The following is a 24,170-nucleotide window of genomic DNA, read 5'->3' as shown; positions in this document are numbered from 1 at the left end:
AGTAACACAGTGTCCCTACAGTTGCACTGTGTCCCTACAGTAACACAGTGTCCCTACAGTAACACAGTGTCCCTACAGTCACAGTGTCCCTACAGTTACACAGTGTCCCTACAGTAACACAGTGTCCCTACAGTAACACAGTGTCCCTACAGTAACACAGTGTCCCTACAGTTATACAGTGTCCCTACAGTAACACAGTGTCCCTACAGTTACACAGTGTCCCTGCAGGAACACAGTGTCCCTACAGTCACAGTGTCCCTACAGCTACACAGTGTCCCTGCAGTAACACAGTGTCCCTACAGTCACAGTGTCCCTACAGTAACACAGTGTCCCTACAGTCACAGTGTCCCGACAGTTACACAGTGTCCCTACAGTAACACAGTGTCGCTACAGTCACAGTGTCCCTACAGTTACACAGTGTCGCTACAGTTACACAGTGTCCCTACAGGAACACAGTGTCCCTACAGTTACACAGTGTCCCTACAGTCACAGTGTCCCTACAGTTACACAGTGTCCCTACAGTCACAGTGTCCCTACAGTTACACAGTGTCCCTACAGTAACACAGTGTCCCTACAGTCACAGTGTCCCTACAGTTACACAGCGACCCTAAAGTAACACAGTGTCCCTACAGTAACACAGTGTCCCTACAGTTACACAGTGTCCCTGCAGTAACACAGTGTCCCTGCAGGAACACAGTGTCCCTACAGTTACACAGTGTCCCTACAGTCACAGTTTCCCTACAGTTACACAGTGTCCCTACAGTAACACAGTTTCCCTGCAGTAACACAGTGTCCCTACAGTCACAGTGTCCCTACAGTCACACAGTGTCCCGACAGTAACACAGTGTCCCTACAGTAACACAGTGTCCCTGCAGTAACACAGTGTCCCTACAGTCACAGTGTCCCTACAGTTACACAGTGTCCCTACAGTAACACAGTGTCCCTACAGATATACAGTGTCCCTACAGTTACACAGTGTGCCGACAGTCACAGTGTCCCTACAGTTACACATTGTCCCTACAGTAACACAGTATCCCTACAGTAACACAGTTTCCCGACAGTTACAGTGTCCCTACAGTAACACAGTGTCCCTACAGTTACACAGTGTCCCTACAGTTACACAGTGTCCCTACAGTCACACAGTGTCCCTACAGTTACACAGTGTCCCTACTGTTACACAGTGTTCCTACAGTCACAGTGTCCCTACTGTTACACAGTGTCCCTACAGTAACACTGTGTCCCTGCAGTAACACTGTGTCCCTACAGTTACACAGTGTCCCTGCAGTCACAGTGTCCCTGCAGTTGCACAGTGTCCGTACAGTAACACAGTTTCCCGACAGTCACAGTGTCCCTACAGCAACACAGTGTCTCCACAGTTACACAGTATCCCTACAGTTGCACTGTGTCCCTACAGTAACACAGTGTCCCTACAGTAACACAGTGTCCCTACAGTTACACAGTGTCCCTACAGTAACACAGTGTCCCTACAGTAACACAGTGTCCCTACAGTAACACAGTGTCCCTACAGTCACAGTGTCCCTACAGTTACACAGTGTCCCTACAGTAACACAGTGTCCCTACATTCACAGTGTCCCTACAGTTAGACAGTGTCGCTACAGTTACACAGTGTCCCTACAGGAACACAGTGTCCCGACAGTTATACAGTGTCCCTACAGTCACAGTGTCCCTACAGTTAGACAGTGTCGCTACAGTTACACAGTGTCCCTATAGGAACACAGTGTCCCTACAGTAACACAGTGTCCCTACAGTGTCCCTACAGTTACACAGCGTCCCTACAGGAACACAGTGTCCCTACAGTTACACAGTGTTCCTACAGTCACAGTGTCCCTACAGTAACACAGTGTCCCTACAGTTACACAGTGTCCCGACAGTAACACAGTGTCCCTACAGTCACACAGTGTCCCTACAGTCACACAGTGTCCCTACAGTTACACAGTGTCCCTACAGTAACACAGTGTCCCTACAGTAACACAGTGTCCCTACAGTTACACAGTGTCACGACAGTAACACAGTGTCCCTACAGTTACACAGTGTCCCTACAGTCACACAGTGTCCCGACAGTGACACAGTGTCCCTACAGTGACACAGTGTCCCTACAGTAACACAGTGTCCCTACAGTAACACAGTGTCCCTACAGTCACAGTGTCCCTACAGTTACACAGTCTCCCTACAGTCACACAGTGTCCCTACAGTCACACAGTGTCCCTACAGTCACACAGTGTCCCTACAGTTACACAGTCTCCCTACAGTAACACAGTGTACCTGCAGTAACACAGTGTCCCTACAGTCACAGTGTCCCTACAGTTACACAGTGTCCCTACAGTAACACAGTGTCCCTACAGTTACACAGTGTCCCTACAGTCACAGTGTCCCTACAGTTACACAGTGTCCCTACAGTAACACAGTGTCCCTACAGTAACCCAGTGTTCCTACAGTTACACAGTGTCCCTACAGTAACACAGTGTCCCTACAGTAACACAGTGTCCCTACAGTTACACAGTGTCCCTAGAGTTACACAGTGTCCCTACAGTAACACAGTGTCCCTACAGTAACACAGTGTCTCTACAGTTACACAGTATCCCTACAGTTACACAGTGTCCCTACAGTAACACAGTGTCCCTACAGATACACACTGTCCCTACAGTCACACAGTGTCCCTACAGATACACAGTGTCCCTACAGTAACACAGTGTCCCTACAGATACACAGTGTCCCTACAGTCACAGTGTCCCTACAGTTACACAGTCTCCCTACAGTAACACAGTCTCCCTACAGTAACACAGAGTTCCTGCAGTAACACAGTGTCCCTACAGTCACAGTGTCCCTACAGTTACACAGTGTCCCTTCAGTAACACAGTGTCCCTACAGTAACACAGTGTCCCTCCAGTGACACAGTGTCCCTACAGTCACAGTGTCCCTACAGTAACACAGTGTCCCTACAGTCACACAGTGTCCCTACAGTCACACAGTGTCCCTGCAGTCACAGTGTCCCTACAGTTACACAGTGTCCCTACAGTAACACAGTGTCCCTACAGTTACACAGTGTCCCTACAGTTGCACAGTGTCACTACAGTAACACAGTGTCCCTACAGATACACAGTGTCCCTACAGTCACAGTGTCCCTACAGTTACACAGTGTCCCTACAGTCACACAGTGTCCCTACAGTTACACAGTGTCCCTACAGTCACACAGTGTCCCTACAGTTACACACTGTCCCTACAGTAACACAGTGTCCCTACAGTTACACAGTGTCCCTACAGTCACAGTGTCCCTACAGTTACACAGTGTCCCTACAGTCACACAGTGTCCCGACAGTTACACAGTGTCCCTACAGTGACACAGTGTCCCTACAGTTACACAGTGTCCCTACAGTAACACAGTGTCCCTACAGTCACAGTGTCCCTACAGTCACAGTGTCCCTACAGTTACACAGTCTCCCTACAGTCACACAGTGTCCCTACAGTCACACAGTGTCCCTACAGTCACACAGTGTCCCTGCAGTCACAGTGTCCCTACAGTTACACAGTGTCCCTACAGTAACACAGTGTCCCTACAGTCACAGTGTCCCGACAGTTACACAGTGTCCCTACAGTAACACAGTGTCCCTACAGTAACACAGTGTCCCTACAGTCACAGTGTCCCTACAGTTACACAGTGTCCCTACAGTAACACAGTGTCCCTACAGTCACAGTGTCCCTACAGTTAGACAGTGTCGCTACAGTTACACAGTGTCCCTACAGGAACACAGTGTCCCTACAGTTATACAGTGTCCCTACAGTCACAGTGTCCCTACAGTAACACAGTGTCCCTACAGTCACAGTGTCCCAACAGTTACACAGTGTCCCTACAGTAACACAGTGTCCCTACAGTAACACAGTGTCCCTACAGTCACAGTGTCCCTACAGTTACACAGTGTCCCTACAGTAACACAGTTTCCCTACAGTAACACAGTGTCCCTACAGCGTCCCTACAGGAACACAGTGTCCCTACAGTTACACAGTGTTCCTACAGTCACAGTGTCCCTACAGTAACACAGTGTCCCTACAGTTACACAGTGTCCCGACAGTAGCACAGTGTCCCTCCAGTCACACAGTGTCCCTACAGTCACACAGTGTCCCTGCAGTCACAGTGTCCGTACAGTTACACAGTGTCCCTACAGTTACACAGTGTCCCTACAGTAACACAGTGTCCCTACAGTTACACAGTGTCCCTACAGTAACACAGTGTCCCTACAGTTACACAGTGTCCCTACAGTTACACAGTGTCCCTACAGTAACACAGTGTCCCTACAGTTACACAGTGTCCCTACAGTAACACAGTGTCCCTACAGTAACACAGTGTCCCTACAGTTACACAGTGTCCCTACAGTCACACGGTGTCCCTACAGTTACACAGTGTCCCTACAGTCACAGTGTCCCTACAGTCACAGTGTCCCTACAGTTACACAGTCTCCCTACAGTCACACAGTGTCCCTACAGTCACACAGTGTCCCTACAGTCACACAGTGTCCCTACAGTCACACAGTGTCCCTACAGTCACACAGTGTCCCTACAGTTACACAGTCTCCCTACAGTAACACAGTGTCCCTGCAGTAACACAGTGTCCCTACAGTCACAGTGTCCCTACAGTTACACAGTGTCCCTACAGTTACACAGTGTCCCTACAGTCACAGTGTCCCTACAGTTACACAGTGTCCCTACAGTAACACAGTGTCCCTACAGTAACCCAGTGTCCCTACAGTTACACAGTGTCCGTACAGTAACACAGTGTCCCTACAGTCACAGTGTCCCTACAGTAACACAGTGTCTCTACAGTTACACAGTATCCCTACAGTTACACAGTGTCCCTACAGTAACACAGTGTCCCTACAGATACACACTGTCCCTACAGTCACACAGTGTCCCTACAGTTACACAGTGTCCCTACAGTTACACAGTGTCCCTACAGTAACACAGTGTCCCTACAGTTACACAGTGTCCCTACAGTAACACAGTGTCCCTACAGTAACACAGTGTCCCTACAGTTACACAGTGTCCCTACAGTCACACGGTGTCCCTACAGTTACACAGTGTCCCTACAGTCACAGTGTCCCTACAGTCACAGTGTCCCTACAGTTACACAGTGTCCCTACAGTTACACAGTGTCCCTACAGTCACACAGTGTCCCTACAGTTACACAGTGTCCCTACAGTGACACAGTGTCCCTACAGTTACACAGTGTCCCTACAGTAACACAGTGTCCCTACAGTCACAGTGTCCCTACAGTCACAGTGTCCCTACAGTTACACAGTCTCCCTACAGTCACACAGTGTCCCTACAGTCACACAGTGTCCCTACAGTCACACAGTGTCCCTGCAGTCACAGTGTCCCTACAGTTACACAGTGTCCCTACAGTAACACAGTGTCCCTACAGTCACAGTGTCCCGACAGTTACACAGTGTCCCTACAGTAACACAGTGTCCCTACAGTAACACAGTGTCCCTACAGTCACAGTGTCCCTACAGTTACACAGTGTCCCTACAGTAACACAGTGTCCCTACAGTCACAGTGTCCCTACAGTTAGACAGTGTCGCTACAGTTACACAGTGTCCCTACAGGAACACAGTGTCCCTACAGTTATACAGTGTCCCTACAGTCACAGTGTCCCTACAGTAACACAGTGTCCCTACAGTCACAGTGTCCCAACAGTTACACAGTGTCCCTACAGTAACACAGTGTCCCTACAGTAACACAGTGTCCCTACAGTCACAGTGTCCCTACAGTTACACAGTGTCCCTACAGTAACACAGTTTCCCTACAGTAACACAGTGTCCCTACAGCGTCCCTACAGGAACACAGTGTCCCTACAGTTACACAGTGTTCCTACAGTCACAGTGTCCCTACAGTAACACAGTGTCCCTACAGTTACACAGTGTCCCGACAGTAGCACAGTGTCCCTCCAGTCACACAGTGTCCCTACAGTCACACAGTGTCCCTGCAGTCACAGTGTCCGTACAGTTACACAGTGTCCCTACAGTTACACAGTGTCCCTACAGTTACACAGTGTCCCTACAGTAACACAGTGTCCCTACAGTTACACAGTGTCCATACAGTTACACAGTGTCCCTACAGTAACACAGTGTCCCTACAGTTACACAGTGTCCCTACAGTAACACAGTGTCCCTACAGTAACACAGTGTCCCTACAGTTACACAGTGTCCCTACAGTCACACGGTGTCCCTACAGTTACACAGTGTCCCTACAGTCACAGTGTCCCTACAGTCACAGTGTCCCTACAGTTACACAGTCTCCCTACAGTCACACAGTGTCCCTACAGTCACACAGTGTCCCTACAGTCACACAGTGTCCCTACAGTCACACAGTGTCCCTACAGTCACACAGTGTCCCTACAGTTACACAGTCTCCCTACAGTAACACAGTGTCCCTGCAGTAACACAGTGTCCCTACAGTCACAGTGTCCCTACAGTTACACAGTGTCCCTACAGTTACACAGTGTCCCTACAGTCACAGTGTCCCTACAGTTACACAGTGTCCCTACAGTAACACAGTGTCCCTACAGTAACCCAGTGTCCCTACAGTTACACAGTGTCCGTACAGTAACACAGTGTCCCTACAGTCACAGTGTCCCTACAGTAACACAGTGTCTCTACAGTTACACAGTATCCCTACAGTTACACAGTGTCCCTACAGTAACACAGTGTCCCTACAGATACACACTGTCCCTACAGTCACACAGTGTCCCTACAGATACACAGTGTCCCTACAGTAACACAGTGTCCCTACAGATACACAGTGTCCCTACAGTCACAGTGTCCCTACAGTTACACAGTGTCCCTACAGTAACACAGTCTCCCTACAGTAACACAGTGTTCCTGCAGCAACACAGTGTCCCTACAGTCACAGTGTCCCTACAGTCACAGTGTCCCTACAGTTACACAGTGTCCCTACAGTAACACAGTCTCCCTACAGTAACACAGTGTTCCTGCAGTAACACAGTGTCCCTACAGTCACAGTGTCCCTACAGTTACACAGTGTCCCTTCAGTAACACAGTGTCCCTACAGTAACACAGTGTCCCTCCAGTGACACAGTGTCCCTACAGTCACAGTGTCCCTACAGTAACACAGTGTCCCTACAGTTACACAGTGTCCCTAGAGTCACAGTGTCCCTACAGTTACACAGTGTCCCTACAGTAACACAGTGTCCCTAGATTCACACAGTGTCCCTACAGTTACACAGTGTCCCTACAGTTACACAGTCTCCCTACAGTAACACAGTGTTCCTGCAGTAACACAGTGTCCCTACAGTCACAGTGTCCCTACAGTTACACAGTGTCCCTACAGTAACACAGTGTCCCTACAGTAACACAGTGTCCCTCCAGTGACACAGTGTCCCTACAGTCACAGTGTCCCTACAGTAACACAGTGTCCCTACAGTCACACAGTGTCCCTGCAGTCACACTGTCCCTGCAGTTACACAGTGTCCCTACAGTAACACAGTGTCCCTACAGTCACACAGTGTCCCTACAGTTACACAGTGTCCCTACAGTCACACAGTGTCCCTACAGTTACACAGTGTCCCTACAGTGACACAGTGTCCCTACAGTCACAATGTCCCTGCAGTTACACAGTGTCCCTACAGTAATACTCTGTGCCTACAGTAACACTGTGTCCCTACAGTTACACAGTGTCCCTACAGTCACAGTGTCCCTGCAGTTGCACAGTGTCCGTACAGTAACACAGTGTCCCTACAGTCACAGTGTCCCTACAGTAATACAGTGTCTCTACAGTTACACAGTATCCCTACAGTTACACAGTGTCCCTACAGTAACACAGTGTCCCTACAGTCACACAGTGTCCCTGCAGTCACACTGTCCCTGCAGTTACACAGTGTCCCTACAGTAACACAGTGTCCCTACAGTTACACAGTGTCCCTACAGTCACACAGTGTCCCTACAGTTACACAGTGTCCCTACAGTGACACAGTGTCCCTACAGTCACAATGTCCCTGCAGTTACACAGTGTCCCTACAGTAATACTCTGTGCCTACAGTAACACTGTGTCCCTACAGTTACACAGTGTCCCTACAGTCACAGTGTCCCTGCAGTTGCACAGTGTCCGTACAGTAACACAGTGTCCCTACAGTCACAGTGTCCCTACAGTAATACAGTGTCTCTACAGTTACACAGTATCCCTACAGTTACACAGTGTCCCTACAGTAACACAGTGTCCCTAAAAATACACAGTGTCCCTACAGTCACACAGTGTCCCTACAGATACACAGTGTCCCTACAGTAACGCAGTGTCCCTATAGTTACACAGTGTCCCTACAGTTACACAGTGTCCCTACAGTTACACAGTGTCCCTACAGTCACAGTGTCCCTGCAGTTGCACAGTGTCCGTACAGTAACACAGTGTCCCTACAGTAACACTGTGTCCCTACAGTTACACAGTGTCCCTACAGTCACAGTGTCCCTGCAGTTGCACAGTGTCCGTACAGTAACACAGTGTCCCTACAGTCACAGTGTCCCTACAGTAATACAGTGTCTCTACAGTTACACAGTATCCCTACAGTTACACAGTGTCCCTACAGTAACACAGTGTCCCTAAAAATACACAGTGTCCCTACAGTCACACAGTGTCCCTACAGATACACAGTGTCCCTACAGTAACGCAGTGTCCCTACAGTTACACAGTGTCCCTACAGATACACAGTGTCCCTACAGTTACACAGTGTCCCTACAGTAACACAGTGTCCCTACAGTCACAGTGTCCCTACAGTCACACAGTGTCCCTACAGTCACACAGTGTCCCTACAGTAACACAGTGTCCCTACAGTTACACAGTCTCCCTACAGTAACACAGTGTCCCTGCAGTAACACAGTGTCCCTACAGTCACAGTGTCCCTACAGTTACACAGTGTCCCTACAGTAACACAGTGTCCCTACAGTGACACAGTGTCCCTCCAGTGACACAGTGTCCCTACAGTCACAGTGTCCCTACAGTTACACAGTGTCTCTACAGTAACACAGTGTCCCTACAGTCACACAGTGTCCCTACAGTCACACAGTTTCCCTGCAGTCACAGTGTCCCTACAGTTACACAGTGTCCCTACAGTAACACAGTGTCCCTACAGTAACACAGTGTCCCTCCAGTAACACAGTGTCCCTACAGTAACACAGTGTCCCTACAGTTACACAGTGTCCCTACAGTAACACAGTGTCCATACAGTTACACAGTGTCCCTACAGTTACACAGTGTCCCTACAGTAACACAGTGTCCCTACAGTAACACAGTGTCCCTACAGTTACACAGTGTCCCTACAGTTACACAGTGTCCCTACAGTTACACAGTGTCCCTACAGTAACACAGTGTCCCTACAGTTACACAGTGTCCCTACAGTAACACAGTGTCCCTACAGTGACACAGTGTCCCTACAGTGACACAGTGTCCCTACAGTTACACAGTGTCCCTACAGTAACACAGTGTCCCTACAGTCACAGTGTCCCTACAGTCACAGTGTCCCCACAGTTACACAGTGTCGCTACAGTTACACACTGTCCCTACAGTTACACAGTGTCCCTACAGTCACAGTGTTCCTACAGTAACACAGTGTCCCTACAGTCAGTGTCGCGACAGACACAGTGTCCCTACAGTCACAGTGTCCCTACAGTTACACAGTGTCCCTACAGTCACAGTGTCCCTACAGTCACAGTGTCCCTACAGTCACAGTGTCCCCACAGTTACGCAGTGTCCCTGCAGTAACACAGTGTCCCTACAGTCACAGTGTCCCTACAGTCACAGTGTCCCTACAGTTACGCAGTGTCCCTGCAGTAACACAGTGTCCCTACAGTTACACAGTGTCCCTGCAGTAACACAGTGTCCCTTCAGTAACACAGTGTCCCTACAGTCACAGTGTCCATACAGTAACACAGTGTCCCTACAGTTACACAGTGTCCCTACAGTCACAGTGTCCCTACAGTCACACAGTGTCCCTCCAGTCACAGTGTCCCTGCAGTCACAGTGTCCCTACAGTTACACAGTGTCCCTACAGTCACAGTGTCCCTACAGTTACACAGTGTCCCTACAGTCACAGTGTCCCTACAGTTACACAGTGTCCCTACAGTCACAGTGTCCCTACAGTCACAGTGTCCCTACAGTTACACAGTGTCCCTACAGTCACAGTGTCCCTACAGTTACACAGTGTCCCTACAGTCACAGTGTCCCTACAGTTACACAGTGTCCCTACAGTCACAGTGTCCCTACAATTGCACAGAGTCGCACAGAGTCCCCACGGTCACACAGAATCCCCACCCCAGTCACACAGAGTAGTGTGAAAAAGTAGTGCATGTGTTGCCCATTGCCCTGGCCACTTCTGTTGCCCCTTCGCCACCCATAACCCAAGTGTGCCACCGAGGAGCCCTAGTAAAATTGAAGTCAGTGGAAATCAGGGGGAGAACTCTCCAGTGGCTGGAGTCATACCTAGCACAAAGGAAGATGGTAGTGGTTGTCGGAGGCCAATTATCTCAGCCCCAGGACATTGCTGCAGGAGTTCCTCAGGGCAGTGTCCGAGGCCCAAACATCTCCAGCTTCTTCATCAATGACCTTCCCTCCATCATAAGGTCAGAAATGGGTATGTTCGCTGATGGTTGCACAGTGTTCAGTTCCATTTGCAACCCCTCAAATAATGAAGCAGTCCGTGCCTGCATGCAGCAAGACCTGGACAACATCCAGGCTTGGGCTGATAAGTGGCAAGTAACATTCGCGCCAGACAAGTGCCAGGCAATGACCATCTCCAACAAGAGAGAGTCTAACCACCTCCCCTTGACATTCAACGACATTACCATCGCTGAATCCCCCACCATCAACATCCTGGGGGTCACCATTGACCAGAAACTTAACTGGACCAGCCATATAAATACTGTGGCTACAAGAGCAGGTCAGAGGCGGGTTATTCTGCGGCGAGTGACTCACCTCCTGACTCCCCAAAGCCTTTCCACCATCTACAAGGCACAAGTCAGGAGTGTGATGGAATACTCTCCACTTGCCTGGATGAGTGCAGCTCCAACAACACTCAAGAAGCTCAACACCATCCAGGACAAAGCAGCCCGCTTGATTGGCACCCCATCCACCACCCTAAACATTCACTCCCTTCACCACCGGCGCACTGTGGCTGCAGTGTGCACCATCCACAGGATGCACTGCAGCAACTCGCCAAGGCTTCTACGACAGCACCTCCAAAACCCGCGACCTCTACCACCTAGAAGGACGAGAGCAGCAGGCACATGGGAACAACACCACCTGCACGTTCCCCTCCAAGTCACACACCATCCCGACTTGGAAATATATCGCCGTTCCTTCATCGTCGCTGGGTCAAAATCCTGGAACTCCCTTCCTAACAGCACTGTGGGAGAACCGTCACCACACGGACTGCAGCGGTTCAAGAAGGCGGCTCACCACCACCTTCTCGAGGGCAATTAGGGATGGGCAATAAATGCTGGCCTCGCCAGCGACGCCCACATCCCATGAATGAATAAAAAAATATTATAACAATATACTAGAAATAACTAGTTGATATTGGATATATAATAACACACTATACTAGTAATAACATGAGGATGATAGTTGGTATAAAATAACACATTTTACTAGAAATTACCATCAGTGATATTAGGTATATAGTCGCACAATCTACTAGGAATGACTGTAGGCAATAGGTATATAATATCACAATATACTAGAAATGAATGTAAGTGATATTAGGTATATAGTAACACGCTGTAGAAATGACTGTAGGTAATATTAGGTATATAATAACACATTATACTAGAAATTATACATCTTATATCACATAGTTTGTTATTATATACCTAACATCACCTACAGTCATTTCTAATACAGTGTACTGTGCTGCTATACACCTAATATCACCTACAGTCATTTCTGCTTTGGTGTGTTGTTATATACATGATATCACCCTCAGTTATTTCTCGTATTATGTTATCATATACCTAATATTACAGATGTTTCTCGCATGGTATGTTAAAGTGTACCACATATCACCTGGGTGTTTCAAGTATAGTGTGATATTATATACCTGACATCACCTACAGTCATTTCTATTACAGTGTTATTATGCACCTAATATCACCTACAGTTATGACTAGTATATTATGCTATTAGATAACTAATATCACCTACAGTCATTTCTAGTATAGTTTGTTACTATATAACTATTACCTACAGTCATTATTATGTGGGGTGTTATTATATACCTAATATCACCGACAGTAGTTTCTAGTATAGTGTGTTATTAGATACCAAATATTACATACAGTAATGTCTAGTATACTGTGTTATTATTCACTTAATATCACCTACAGTCATTTCTAGTAGAGTGTGTTATTATATACCCAATATCACCTCCAGGTATTTCTAGTGTAGAATGTTATTATGTGTGCAGTATCAATTAGTGATTTCCAGTATAGTGTTATTGTATGAACAATATCAACTAGTTATTTCCAGTATAGTGTGTTATTATATACTCAATATCACCTGCCGTTATTTATCCTATGGTGTGTTATTATATACCAAATATTACCTCATTATTTCGAGTAAATTGTGTTATTATACAACTAATATCACCTACGGTCATTTCTAGTATAATGTGTTATTATATACCAAATATTACTTAGTTATTTCTGGTATAGCGTGTTATTACATACCTAATATCACCGACATTACTTTTTTGTATTGTGTGTTATTATATACCTAATATCACTAAAGTTATTTATTGTATAGTGTGTTATCATATACCAATACCACCTACAGTCATTTCTGGTGTAGTATGTTAGTATACACCCGATTTTACCTCGTTATTTCGATTATAGTGTTTTATTATATACCTAATATCACCTATTGGCAATTCGAATATATTATATACCTGATATCACCCTTTCTAATAGGGTGTGTTATTATATACATTATATCACCTAGTTATTTCTAGTAAATTGTGTTATTATATACCAGATATCACCTACAGTTATTTCTAGTATGGTATGTTATTATATACCTTATATCACCCACAGTTATTTATACTATTGGATGTTATTATTTACCCAATATCACTTAGTTAGTATTATATACCTAATATCACTTAAATTTTAGGTAAATAATAATAAACTATACTAGAAATGACTGTCGGTGATATTAGGTGTATAACAACACTCTGTACTAGAAACGACTGTAGGTGATGCCAGCTATATAATAACACACAATGCTTGAAGTAACTTGGTGATATTAGGTGTATTACAACACAATTCGAGAAATGACTTTAGGTGATATTAGGTATATAACAACACACTATACTTGAAATTATTGTCGTTGATATTAGACATAAAATGACACACTCTACTAGAAATTACTGTAGATATATAAAAAACACACTATACTGGAAATAACATGAGGGCAATATTAGGTATATAATAACACAGTAAGCTAGAAATGACTAGGTGAAATAGGTATATAATAACATAGTATGCGAAAAGTAACTGTAGGTGATATTGGGTATATAATAACACACTACACTAGAAATAACTAGAATGTACTAGTTAACTGGGGGGGGCGGGGGTAACGGCCGACTGAATACATTTATATCCCATTTCTCCTGTGTGCTCACCCAAGTAAAATCAAGATGTTAATACCTCTGCTAGTGAACACTTTAACCATTCGTTCACAAATATCAGGCTGTGATTTCTGGCCCATTGTGTGTCACTGGATACAATGCTCTGTATATTATACCACCCGTGTTATAATGCTCCTGTCGTTATAAAACATTGCATCATCTGACTGCCTGAGCAACACTTCAGGGGACCCTGTGTAATTTGCATTTCTCATTGCAGGAGTCGAAGCTGAATGCAAAGGTTGCCCTGAAAGGGAAGAACCTAGCAATCAAACTGGACCTCAGAAGGTAGGATAATTGGGCCCTGCACTGTGATCAAGGGATTCCTGGTCCTTGCAGTATATGTGTGAGGCAGTATTGGATCCTGGGCTATGTAAACCAGTCTTTACCGGAACCCACTCTATGGGGTGGATTTTGGTTTCCGACAGGCGAGCGTGCTGGTTGCCAATGGTGATCTAAATCTGGCAGCAGGTGAGCTACAGGGGGTTAACCAGGTGCCCCGATGCAGCAGGTGAGCTACAGGGGGTTAACCAGGTGCCCCGATGCAGCAGGTGAGCTACAGGGGGTTAACCAGGTGCCCCGATGCAGCAGGTGAGCTACAGGGGGTTAACCAGGTGCCCCGATGCAGCAGGTGAGCTACAGGGGGTTAACCAGGTGCCCCGATGCAGCAGGTGAGCTACAGGGGGTTAACCAGGTGCCCCGATGCAGCAGGTGAGCTACAGGGGGTTAACCAGGTGCCCCGATGCAGCAGGTGAGCTACAGGGGGTTAACCAGGTCCCCAATGCAGCAGGCCAGAGTGAGGCCTCAGGATCAGGCTAGAGCTCCTCCCATCAAGGTGAGTCACGGGGAGGGGGGCGGGGTTGCCATCCCAGGGTGGGAGCGGCCCAGATTATTTTTGTGGGCACCCCTGCTTCCCTGCGGCCCACAAAAATAATTTGACACCTCCGAGGCCTCGTCTCCTCCAACTGGTGGAGCTGGTCAGAGTGAGTACTGCGCAGGATTGACCAGTTCCTATCTAAAATGGTGATCGGAATCCTATTTATGTCATAGGACCCCGGTTTCCATGTTGAAAGGGGCTTGTCGCCTGAAACAGGTGGTGCTTTGGACAAAATGGAGCCTGCCGCGTCGCCGGAGTTAATGGCGGGAGGGGGGGTGGGTATGGTCATCGATCCCGTTCTGAGGCCATTACCCCGCCCTCCAGTTAACACCAGGCGAGAACAGTGAACTTTGACCCCTATGTGAGTAAGAGGTGCAGAGTAAAGCTCCATCCACTCTACTCAACAACCTGCCTCAGTCCTGTCCTCACAAGAATGCCTCCTGCTGCACCAGTGAGACGTTTATCCAAACAAGTTCTCCACCGGCCTCTCTGCATGAGGTCCCAACCCAATCCCGCTCAGTGCCACATTAGGGCCAATGTTGTGCTCTGGGCCTGATGCTCATTTCACATAGGCTCATTCAGCCCAAACTCATTTCACTTAGAGTCCTGATGGGACACTTTCATTCTTATGTCATTGGGAGATGTTAAAATATCAGAATGAATGCGTTCAACGTGTGAGAACATGTATGGGAATTACAGTTCATAGACTGGGAGTCTCTGATGTCAGGAGTAGACTGGAATTCAGTCGTACCTGAAGCACCAACTCTATGGGAGCTGTGGAGTTAGGGGCAGGGACTGAGAGACAGAAGTCTCCAAGTTGCAGTTACTCCATGGCAGATGTATTTAAAGGAATACTTTTATGGTTTTCTTTCCCCATAGATTCAGGATGTACTCATCAAAGTCTACTCTGGAGTCACTGGCAGTAAGTATACATGATAAATATAGCGGTAAATCTTCATCTCCACTGCACAGGCAGTAATCTGGTGGAACAGACCACCCACCCATGACAGAACCCACCCGATTATCATTCCATTGAAATTGATGGAAATAACTGGCCTAGAATCCACTCCGTTAAATTACTGCCCATATGGTAAATATAAACACCTATCCCATACTCATCCTGACCACAAACTGTGTATTTATACCCACAGCGTAAAATCAATGGAAAGAAATCTGTATAATGTCTTTCATTTGCATTAGAGAGTACCGCAAGAGGCCAATTGTCAGGCTTTGGATACAGGAGATAGCATGAGTAGCACTGCACTGTTAGGTCAGATCATTCTCCATTTCTCAGTGAAGGCCGGGCTTAATGTACCATGTTTATAGTGAGTTATGGAACTGGGAAAGGCCTGTTCGAGACTTCCAGCTGCAGCATGTGACCATTTCCTGTTAGACTGTCTGTCCAACCGCTGCCATTGTTTCTACCACAGAAGGTGATGGGACCCCAAAGCCCTCAAGCCTCATGAGACAGGCCGCACGAGAAGGAAACCTTTCTCCAGGTTATCACTCAGGAGATGAAACTCTAGCCTCTGTACTAGAGTTATCTTATCAATAGCTATCATGTTGTGTCTATTATTGCAATAAAGAGCACTGGTTGGGCTCAAGAAATGTAGAAAATATAAGAAAAGGAAGAATTTGCATTTGTATAGCACCTTTCACAACCTCAGGACATCCCAAAATGCTTCACAGCCAATGAGGTACTCTTGAAGTGTAATGTAAGAAACACGGCAGCCAATTTACACACAGCAAGGTCCCACAAACAACAATGTGATAATGACCAGACAATCTGTTTTTAGTGATGTTGGTTGAGGGATAAATACTGGCCAGGTCACCAGGGAGAACTCCTTCAAAATAGTGCCATGAGATCTTTTACGTCCACCTGAGAGGGCAGACGGGTCCTCGGTTTAAAGTCTCATCTGAAAGACGGCACTTCTGACGGTGCAGCACTCCTTCAGTACTGCACTGAAGGGTCAGCCTGGATTATGAGCTCAAGTTTGAAACCCATGAACTCCTGACTCAGAGGTGAGAGTTCTAGCACTGAGCCAAGGCTGACACCTGAGGACAGAATGGAATTGTTTATAGATGCTATATTCTATGCTGTGGAATGGCAGAGTGTGGGCCATCACCTGCAATTACACTTACAGCCATGCCACGATGTATTGTGTGGGAGGGGCACTATGTAAGGAAGAAAAAATCCAGGAGATAAATCACCCTGACCTTCCTTGCACATCAATTAGGCTAGTTAGAAAGCAGCATTGCCAAAAGTCCAGAAACAGGTCTCTAACTGGGCCGAAATCCAGAGCCAATTGTTTACTGATGCCTACTCCTATATGTGACTTCAGATGTTACCTCTGTAACATTTTTTTATATTCGTTCATGGGATGTGGGTGTCTCTGGCAAGGCCGGCATTTATTGCCCGTCCCTAATTGCCCTTGAGAAGGTGGTGGTGAGCCGCCTTCTTGAACCGCTGCAGTCCGTGTGGTGAAGGTTCTCCCACTGTGCTGTTAGGAAGGGAGTTCCAGGATTTTGACCCAGCGACGATGAAGGAACGGCGATATATTTCCAAGTCGGGATGCTGTGTGACTTGGAGGGGAACGTGCAGGTGGTGTTGTTCCCATGAGCCTGCTGCCCTTGTCCTTCCCGGTGGTAGAGGTCGCGGGTTTGGGAGGTGCTGTCGAAGAAGCCTTGGCGAGTTGCTGCAGTTCATCCTGTGGATGGTACACACTGCAGCCATGGAGCGCGGTGGTGAAGGGAGTGAATGTTTAGGGTGGTGGATGGGGTGCCAATCAAGCGGGCTGCTTTGTCCTGGATGGTGTCGAGCTTCTTGAGTGTTGTTGGAACTGCACTCATCCAGGCAAGTGGAGAGTATTCCATCACACTCCTGACTTGTGCCTTGTAGATGGTGGAAAGGCTTTGGGGAGTCAGGAGGTGAGTCACTCGCCGCAGAATACCCAGCCTCTGACCTGCTCTTGTAGCCACTGTATTTATGTGGCTGGTCCAGTTAAGTTTCTGGTCAATGGTGACCCCCAGGATGTTGATGGTGGGGGATTCGGCAATGGTAATGCCGTTGAATGTCAAGGTGAGGTTGTTAGACTCTCTCTTGTTGGAGATAGTCATTGCCTGGCACTTGTCTGGCGTGAATGTTACTTGCCACTTATTAGCCCAAGCCTAGATGTTGTCCAGGTCTTGCTGCATGCGGGCTCGGACTGCTTCATTATCTGAGGGGTTGCGAATGGAACTGAACACTGTGCAATCATCAGCGAACATCCCCATTTCTGACCTTATGATGGAGGGAAGGTCATTGATGAAGCAGCTGAAGATGGTTGGGCCTAGGACACTGCCCTGAGGAACTCCTGCAGCAATGTCCTGGGGCTGAGATGATTGGCCTCCAACAACCACTACCATCTTCCTTTGTGCTAGGTATGACTCCAGCCACTGGAGAGTTTTCCCCCTGATTCCCATTAACTTGATTTTTACTCGGGCTCCTTGATGCCACACTCGGTCAAATGCTGCCTTGATGTCAAGGGCAGTCACTCTCACCTCACCTCTGGAATTCAGCTCTTTTGTCCATGTTCGGACCAAGGCTGTAATGAGGTCTGGAGACGAGTGGTCCTGGTGGAACCTGAACTGAGCATCTGTGAGCAGGTTATTGGTGAGTAAGTGCCACTTGATAGCACTGTCGACGACACCTTCCATCACTTTGCTGATGAATGAGAGTAGACTGATGGGGCGGTAATTGGCCGGATTGGATTTGTCCTGTTTTTTGTGGACAGGACATACCTGGGCAATTTTCCACATTGTCGGGTAGATGCCAGTGTAGTAGCTGTACTGGAACAGCTTGGCTAGAGGCGCGTCTAGTTCTGGAGCACAAGTCTTCAGCACTACAGCTGGGATGTTGTCGGGGCCCATAGCCTTTGCTGTATCCAGTGCACTCAGCCGTTTCTTGATATCGCGTGGAGTGAATCGAATTGGCTGAAGACTGGCTTCCGTGATGGTGGGGATATCAGGAGGAGGCTGAGATGGATCATCCACTCGGCACTTCTGGCTGAAGATGGTTGCAAACGCTTCAGCCTTGTCTTTTGCACTCACGTGCTGGACTCCGCCATCATTGAGGATGGGGATATTTACTTGGACTCCCCCTCCCGTTGGTTGTTTAATTGTCCACCACCATTCACGACTGGATGTGGCAGGACTGCAGAGCTTTGATCTGATCCGTTGGTTGTGGAATCGCTTAGCTCTGTCTATAGCGTGTTGCTTCCGCTGTTTAGCATGCATGTAGTCCTGAGTTGTAGCTTCACCAGGTTGGCACCTCATTTTTCGGTACGCCTGGTGCTGCTCCTGGCATGCTCTTCTACACTCCTCATTGAACCAGAGTTGATGCCCTGGCTTGTTGGTAATGGTAGAGTGAGGAATATGCCGGGCCATGAGGTTACAAATTGTGCTGGAATACAATTCTGCTGCTGCTGATGGCCCACAGCGCCTCATGGATGCCCAGTTTTGAGCTGCTAGATCTGTTCTGAATCTATTCCATTTAGCACGGTGGTAGTGCCACACAACACATTGGATGGTGTCCTCAGTGTGAAGACGGGACTTCGTCTCCACAAGGACTGTGCGGTGGTCACTCCTACTAAAACTGTCATGGAAAGATGCATCTGCGACAGGTAGATTGGTGAGGACGAGATCAAGTAAGTTTTTCCCTCGTGTTGGTTCGCTCACCACCTGCTGCAGGCCCAGTCTAGCAGCTATGTCCTTCAGGACTCGGCCAGCTCGGTCAGTAGTGGTGCCACCGAGCCACTCTTGGTGATGGACATTGAAGTCTCCCACCCAGAGTACATTCTGTGCCCTTGCTACCCATCTACATCGTCCGTCTCCGCCCCTGCCTCAGCTCATCTGCTGCGGAAACCCTCATCCATGCCTTTGTTACCTCCAGACTCGACTATTCCAATGCTCTCCTGGCCGGTCTCCCATCTTGCACCCTCCATAAACTTGAGCTCATTCAAAACTCTGCTGCCTGTATCCTAACTCATGACAAGTCCTGTACTCCCATCACCCCTGTGGTTGTTGACCGACATTGACTCCTGGTCCAGCAATGTCTCGATTTTAAAATTCTCATCCTTGTTTTCAACTCCCTCCATGGCTTCGCCCCTCCCAATCTCTGTAACCTCCTCCAGCCTTACAAGAGGGAGGGATTCAAATTCCTGGGCCATTGGAACCGGTTCTGGGGGAGGTGGGACCAGTACAAATTGGACGGTCTGCATCTGGGCAGGACTGGAACCAATGTCCTAGGGTGAGTGTTTGCCAGTGCTGTTGGGGAGGGTTTAAACTAATGTGGCAGGGGGATGGGAACCGATGCAGGAAGTCAGTGGGAAATAAAATGGTGACAGAAACAAAAGGCAGTAAGGGAGAGTGTACAGAACATGACCGGACAGATGGTCTGAGAAAGCAGGGCAAAGACCAAGGGAAGTCTAGATTAAACTGCATTTATTTCAATGCAAGAAGTCTGATGGGCAAGGCAGATGAACTCAGGGCATGGATGGGTACATGGGACTGGGATGTTATAGCTATTACTGAAACATGGATAAGGGAGGGGCAGGACTGGCAGCTCAATGTTCCAGGGTACAGATGCTATAGGAAAGATAGAGCAGGAGGTAAGAGAGGAGGGGGAGTTGCGTTCTTGATTAGGGAGAACATCACGGCAGTAGTGAGAGGGGATATATCCGAGGGTTCGCCCACTGAGTCCATATGGGTAGAACTGAAAAATAAGAAGGGAGAGATCACTTTGATAGGATTGTACTACAGACCCCCAAATAGTCAACGGGAAATTGAGGAGCAAATATGTAAGGAGATTACAGACAGCTGCAAGAAAAATAGGGTGGTAATAGTAGGGGACTTTAACTTTCCCAACATTGACTGGGACAGCCATAGCATTAGGGGCTTGGATGGAGAGAAATTTGTTGAGTGTATTCAGGAGGAATTTCTCATTCAGTATGTGGATGGCCCGACTAGAGAGGGGGCAAAACTTGACCTCCTCTTGGGAAATAAGGAAGGGCAGGTGACAGAAGTGTTAGTGAGGGATCACTTTGGGACCAGTGATCATAATTCCATTAGTTTTAAGATAGCTATGGAGAAGGATAGGTCTGGCCCAAAAGTTAAAATTCTAAATTGGGGAAAGGCCAATTTTGATGGTATTAGACAGGAACTTTCAGAAGTTGATTGGGAGAGTCTGTTGGCAGGCAAAGGGACGTCTGGTAAGTGGGAGGCTTTCAAAAGTGTGTTAACCAGGGTTCAGGGTAAGCACATTCCTTATAAAGTGAAGGGCAAGGCTGGTAGAAGTAGGGAACCTTGGATGACTCGGGAGATTGAGGCACTAGTCAAAAAGAAGAAGGAGGCATATGACATGCATAGGCAGCTGGGATCAAGTGGATCCCTTGAAGAGTATAGAGATTGCCGGAGTAGAGTTAAGAGAGAAATCAGGAGGGCAAAAAGGGGATATGAGATTGCTTTGGCAGATCAGGCAAAGGTGAATCCAAAGAGCTTCTACAAATACATAAAGGGCAAAAGGGTAACTAGGGAGAGAGTAGGGCCTCTTAAGGATCAAAAAGGTCATCTATGTGCGGAACCACAAGAAATGGGTGAGATCCTGAATGAATATTTCACATCGGTATTTATGGTTGAGAAAGGCATGGATGTTAGGGAACTTGGGGAAATAAATAGTGATGTCTTGAGGAGTGTACATATTACAGAGAGGGAGGTGCTGGAAGTCTTAACGCGCATCAAGGTAGATAAATCTCCGGGACCTGATGAAATGTATCCCAGGACGTTATGGGAGGTTAGGGAGGAAATTGCGGGTCCCCTAGCAGAGATATTTGAATCATCCACCGCTACAGGTGAGGTGCCTGAAGATTGGAGGGTAGCAAATGTTGTGCCTTTGTTTAAGAAGGGCGGCGGGGAAAAGCCTGGGAACTACAGACCAGTGAGCCTGACATCTGTAGTGGGTAAGTTGTTAGAGGGTATTCTGAGGGACAGGATCTACAGGCATTTGGAGAGGCAGGGACTAATTAGGAACAGTCAGCATGGTTTTGTGAGAGGAAAATCATGTCTCACGAATTTGATTGAGTTTTTTGAAGGGGTAACCAAGAAGATAGATGAGGGCTGTGCAGTAGACGTGGTCGACATGGACTTCAGCAAAGCATTTGACAAGGTACCGCATGGTAGGTTGTTACATAAAGTTAAATCTCATGGGATCCAAGGTGAGGTAGCCAATTGGATACAAAATTGGCTTGACGACAGAAGACAGAGGGTGGTTGTAGAGGGTTGTTTTTCAAACTGGATGCCTGTGTCCAGCGGTGTGCCTCAGGGATCGGTGCTGGGTCCGCTGTTATTTGTTATTTATATTAATGATTTGGATGAGAATTTAGGAGGCATGGTTAGTAAGTTTGCAGATGACACCAAGATTGGTGGCATTGTGGACAGTGAAGAAGGTTATCTAGGATTGCAACGGGATCTTGATAAATTGGGCCAGTGGGCCGACGAATGGCAGATGGAGTTTAATTTAGATAAATGTGAGGTGATGCATTTTGGTAGATCGAATCGGGCCAGGACCTACTCCGTTAATGGTAGGGCGTTGGGGAGAGTTATAGAACAAAGAGATCTAGGAGTACAGATTCATAGCTCCTTGAAAGTGGAGTCACAGGTGGATAGGGTGGTGAAGAAGGCATTCGGCATGCTTGGTTTCATTGGTCAGAACATTGAATGCAGGAGTTGGGATGTCTTGTTGAAGTTGTACAGGGCATTGGTGAGGCCACACTTGGAGTACTGTGTACAGTTCTGGTCACCCTATTATAGAAAGGATATTATTAAACTAGAAAGAGTGCAGAAAAGATTTACTAGGATGCTACCGGGACTTGATGGTTTGACTTATAGGGAGAGGTTGGATAGACTGAGACTTTTTTCCCTGGAGAGTAGGAGGTTAAGGGGTGATCTTATAGAAGTCTATAAAATAATGAGGGGCATAGATAAGGTCGATAGTCAAAATCTTTTCCCAAAGGTAGGGGAGTCTATAACGAGGGGGCATAGATTTAAGGTGAGAGGGGAGAGATACAAAAGGGTCCAGAGGGGCAATTTTTTCACTCAAAGGGTGGTGAGTGTCTGGAACGAGCTGCCAGAGGCAGTAGTAGAGGCGGGTACAATTTTGTCTTTTAAAAAGCATTTGGACAGTTACATGGGTAAGATGGGTATAGAGGGATATGGGCCAAGTGCAGGCAATTGGGACTAGCTTAGTGGTATAAACTGGGCGACATGGACATGTTGGGCCGAAGGGCCTGTTTCCATGTTGTAACTTCTATGATTCTATGATTCTATGATAACCCTCTGAGATCTCTGCACTCCTCCAACTCTGGCCTCTTGCACATCCCCAATTTTAATCGCTCCACCATTGGTGGCCGTGCCTTCAGCTCCCTCGGCCCTCAGCTCTAAAATTCACTCCCTAAACGTCTCGGCCTCTCGACCTCTCTCTCTTCCTACAAGATGATCTGTAAAAGCTACCTCTTTGACCAAGCTGTTGGTCACCTGTCCTAATATCTCCTTATGTGGCTTGGTATCAAATTTTGTTTGATAATCGCTCCTGTGAAATGCCTTGGGACGTTTTACTATGTTGAAGGTGCTATATAAATCCAAGTTGTTGTTGATGCAAACATGGCCACCCAGTCCACGACAAACATGGCCACCCAGTCCACGACAAACATGGCCATCCAGTCCACAACAAACATGGCCACCCAGCCCACGACAAACATGGCCACCCAGTCCACGACAAACATGGCCACCCAGCCCACGACAAACACGGCCATCCAGCCCACAACAAACATGGCCACCCAGCCCACGACAAACATGGCCACCCAGTCCACAACAAACATGGCCACCCAGCCCACAACAAACACGGCCATCCAGCCCACGACAAACATGGCCACCCAGCCCACGACAAACATGGCCATCCAGCCCACGACAAACATGGCCACCCAGTCCACAACAAACATGGCCATCCAGCCCACGACAAACATGGCCACCCAGTCCACAACAAACATGGCCATCCAGCCCACGACAAACATGGCCACCCAGCCCACGACAAACATGGCCACCCAGTCCACAACAAACATGGCCATCCAGCCCACGACAAACATGGCCACCCAGTCCACAACAAACATGGCCATCCAGCCCACGACAAACATGGCCACCCAGCCCACGACAAACATGGCCACCCAGCCCACGACAAACATGGCCACCCAGTCCACAACAAACATGGCCATCCAGCCCACGACAAACATGGCCACCCAGCCCACGACAAACATGGCCACCCAGCCCACGACAAACATGGCCACCCAGTCCACGACAAACATGGCCACCCAGTCCACAACAAACATGGCCACCCAGTCCACAACAAACATGGCCACCCAGCCCACGACAAACATGGCCACCCAGTCCACGACAAACATGGCCACCCAGTCCACAACAAACATGGCCACCCAGTCCACAACAAACATGGCCACCCAGTCCACAACAAACATGGCCACCCAACCCACGACAAACATGGCCACCCAG

The 24,170-nt window shown here is 47.8% G+C and overlaps 1 protein-coding gene across 1 annotated transcript in view; it reads left to right on the top strand.

The window, feature by feature from the left end:
* The window catches only part of LOC137335362 (phospholipid transfer protein-like), a 105,992-nt gene that overhangs the window by 50,387 nt on the left and 31,435 nt on the right, over positions 1–24,170 (top strand). The window contains exons 9-10 of the mRNA XM_068000695.1: positions 13,920–13,987; positions 15,456–15,498. Of these exons, the coding sequence (XP_067856796.1) occupies positions 13,920–13,987; positions 15,456–15,498 (111 nt within the window). The remainder of the gene's footprint in view (positions 1–13,919; positions 13,988–15,455; positions 15,499–24,170) is intronic.

Source organism: Heptranchias perlo, chromosome 19 (assembly GCF_035084215.1).
Source record: "Heptranchias perlo isolate sHepPer1 chromosome 19, sHepPer1.hap1, whole genome shotgun sequence".
Lineage (NCBI taxonomy): Eukaryota > Metazoa > Chordata > Chondrichthyes > Hexanchiformes > Hexanchidae > Heptranchias > Heptranchias perlo.
The sequence above is the reverse complement of the archived record's forward strand: the minus strand, read 5'-3'. Positions and strand labels throughout refer to the sequence as shown.